The sequence below is a fragment of the Olea europaea genome, chromosome 21 (assembly GCF_002742605.1).
Source record: "Olea europaea var. sylvestris chromosome 21, O_europaea_v1, whole genome shotgun sequence".
Taxonomy (NCBI): Eukaryota; Viridiplantae; Streptophyta; class Magnoliopsida; order Lamiales; family Oleaceae; genus Olea; species Olea europaea.
Window position 1 is genome coordinate 10,890,642 of NC_036257.1, and position 3,038 is coordinate 10,893,679.

The 3,038-nt window shown below is 38.3% G+C and overlaps 1 protein-coding gene across 3 annotated transcripts in view; it reads right to left on the reverse strand.

Moving 5' to 3' along the window:
- Nucleotides 1-3,032, reverse strand: part of LOC111370609 (probable serine/threonine-protein kinase abkC) — an 8,138-nt gene extending 5,106 nt beyond the window's left edge. The window contains exons 1-2 of one of the 3 annotated variants that reach the window (XM_022992400.1): nt 2,781-3,032; nt 584-1,925 (exon numbers count right to left, since the gene is read on the reverse strand). In XM_022992400.1, coding sequence (XP_022848168.1) covers nt 584-1,925; nt 2,781-2,788 — 1,350 coding nt within the window. In that variant the 5' untranslated portion in view covers nt 2,789-3,032. Of the gene's footprint in view, nt 1-583; nt 2,548-2,780 lie in introns of all 3 variants that reach the window. The other 2 variants (XM_022992399.1, XM_022992401.1) reach the window with 2 other exon arrangements.
- Nucleotides 3,033-3,038: the final 6 nt, after the last annotated feature.

A 3,038-nucleotide genomic window follows, 5' to 3' on the forward strand; every position in this document is an offset into this window, starting at 1 on the left:
AAAAAAAATCAATATTACAAGACCTAGTCTTTCAAAAAATGAGGCTCAAACACACCCTTAGATACAATTGAGTTTCAAGTCGTTAAACTCAAGTCTGACCAATCAGTATTTCCTACAATGAAATAGAGCATATTACCTAATAATATATTTAGCCCTGTTACCCAGACAACAAGCATAACATGTTATATTGATCTTACATTGGATTAGTTGTGGATGGATATCTGTGTCCTTCGTATCAGGAAAATTTACGTTACTTGACAATACCAAACATTAAATGTTATGACATTATAGGCTGAAATAAAACAGTTGTGGTAAGATGAAACTGAGATATACCCAATTTTAGCTTAATTTTGGAATACCACAAGCAACATATCACAAAATGGTGCCAACAATGTGCCTACCAAATCACATAAAATAATCAGTCTAGCCAAATCAACAACACTCATCACATGCAGAAAGGGGCTGAAGTTTCAGCAATAGCATAGTGGCCATAGCACACCAAAGAAGGGATTTATGCATTGTAACCAACTTATAAAGCATAAGATAGATCAAATACAAGAAGAAAAAGGATCATATATGGTACCAGTAGCATCTTCAGCAGTGCATGGGTCCCAATGTGGGCGAGAGCACTTTTGATTCGTTCATTCCCCTCGATATCATCAACATAGCGGGAAACACTTTCCCCATCCTCAAATGTTTCCACCAAAACAGCAGGATGGACCAGTGGATATACAGGCCTGGGGAAAGAAACGTCTTTCCATCTGCGAAAATTGTATATGAAGCGGCTCAAGTGGGCAGCTTCTCGGGCAAGATCAATTTGAGACATCATGAAAACTGCAAACTGCTGGACACTTTCATCCAATCTCAACCAATTCAGAGCAGGAATGTATCTAGAAATTTTTGCCATTATATTAATTATCTCAAAATCTCTTTTTATTGACTCTCCAACTCCTGGGTGTCTCACCTTCACTGCAACTAGCATTGGTTTCATCTCACGACCACGGTACCGAGACCGCAGAGAAGCTCGATGCACTTGGGCTATACTTCCAGATGCCACAGGTTTTTCCTCAAAGTCATCAAAAATTTCAGAAATCTTACGACGGAAAGCTCTTTCAATTGTCTTTTTCGTGTAGGCAAAGCTATGTTCAGGTGCTTTCGTGTGAAGCTTGGAAAGTTCAGTGCACAGGTCTCTAGGAAAGAGATCTGGCCGTGTGGCTGCCCACTGGCCCCATTTTATGAACGCAGGACCTGCCCTTTCTAGTGTTTGATGAACAACCTGAAGCCATAATTTCCTGAACCGAGGTCCAAAACTATCTGCAAATGGAGCCATCACAATGCTTGGCGTGAACAGAAATGACAAAAACAACACTCTCAGCAACAAGAAAAAGCCTTCGAATATTGATAGGATCAATGAGGTCAAGAAAAGATGCCCATCCTGTGCATGCGTGTATAAAGTATTCCTTGGCAGAAAGATATCTGTGTCCGGCACAGACTGTGCCCATGCTAATTGGTTTCCACGTGTTACCGCAAATATACCAGGAACAAGCAAATAAGAATGGCTCAACGCCAAGCTAACTGCCTGAGCGATCTTGTTTATGGGAAGACAAGATTGGCCACGATGTAAAGACTTCTGTGCCAACCTCTTCCAAGCAACTTGAGCACGATGGGCTATAGTATTATTGGCTGGGATAGCTGAATAATTCCTGACAAACCCATTGCAGAGACATTTTCTCATTTCACGTGTAGGATTCCAAGTATGTCTCCTACCACTACCAGGGAACATAGATTGCAAGTATATTCTGTATTGAGGAGAACATAACCCAGGTCTGACAAGGGCTCCATATTTTAACCCTTCTGAACAGTTACGATACTGTTTTGCGAGCAAAGATTGTGAAACTCTCTTAATATTCCCAAATGTCAAGAATCTGCAACCCCATAAGCCGTCCAATGATAAACGCCTAATAAAATTTTATTTTCTGAATATTTTAAAGAAAAACATATATGGTTCTAACCTCATTTTCATTTTAATAGTATTAATATACATTAAATACTATTTAAAAATGATAAAGAAAGTTCATGTTTCAATCATTAGCAGTTACATTTAGTTATCAGATGAAGTTCAAGCTATCGAAAAAAGTATAAGTTCCCTATCTTAACATAACCATATTGTCATTCATGCTTTCCAGATAATAAATTAGATTGAAATCTTCTCCATGTCAGGTCCAAAGAACCATGCAAGCAGCACCAAAAGCTGTTCCTTCAAAAATCATGTTAATGGAATAGAGTATATAAGACAATGGAGTATCAGGTAAGTCAAAACCATGATACAACAATCAAACATTCTCATTAATTATTAAAGTTATTAGTAATTGGACTTGAAGTTTCTGCCCTTGAAACTACAACCCCAGGCGGCCAAGAGTTGACGTCGAACTGCCAAACCTTTCTGCCAATGAGACTTTAGATCCTACTGTTATCATGTAATTTTTTATCTGTTGAGCTGACCCATCCTCTCACCACCACTGGAATTTGGATCACTATCTAGAAGCACTACATGATGCCCATCAAAGAAAGTCTAGTAAAACACCAGAGTTCTTGCCAATATAGAAAGAGCAAGAGCACAGAGTAACCCAAATAGATTAATTATACGATATACCTCCCAAGAAAAAGATCATGCTCAATATACAACAACTTCACAGTATAGCAAAATAAATCCTACTGAATGTTCAAATTATTACGAAAAGGGTGAACAAAGAAATCAAGAAAAAGAAATCTTAACAGACCTTGACATGGCGAAAATTGGGTCCGACAAAAATGGGAGACTAACTTGCAGATTGGGCGTGCTGTATCACCGACGAGCATTTTCTACGGATACCGTCAAAGTAAAGAAGATTGAACCATACAGATAATAAAATTCACAATTCAAATTCTGCCCACAACTTACGCAGCTTCTCCAATAACAAATAAAAACACGAAGAATTATTTCATCAATTTATGAAATTTGGGGCTATTCTGTGGAATTTTTCGGACAAAACATAGAG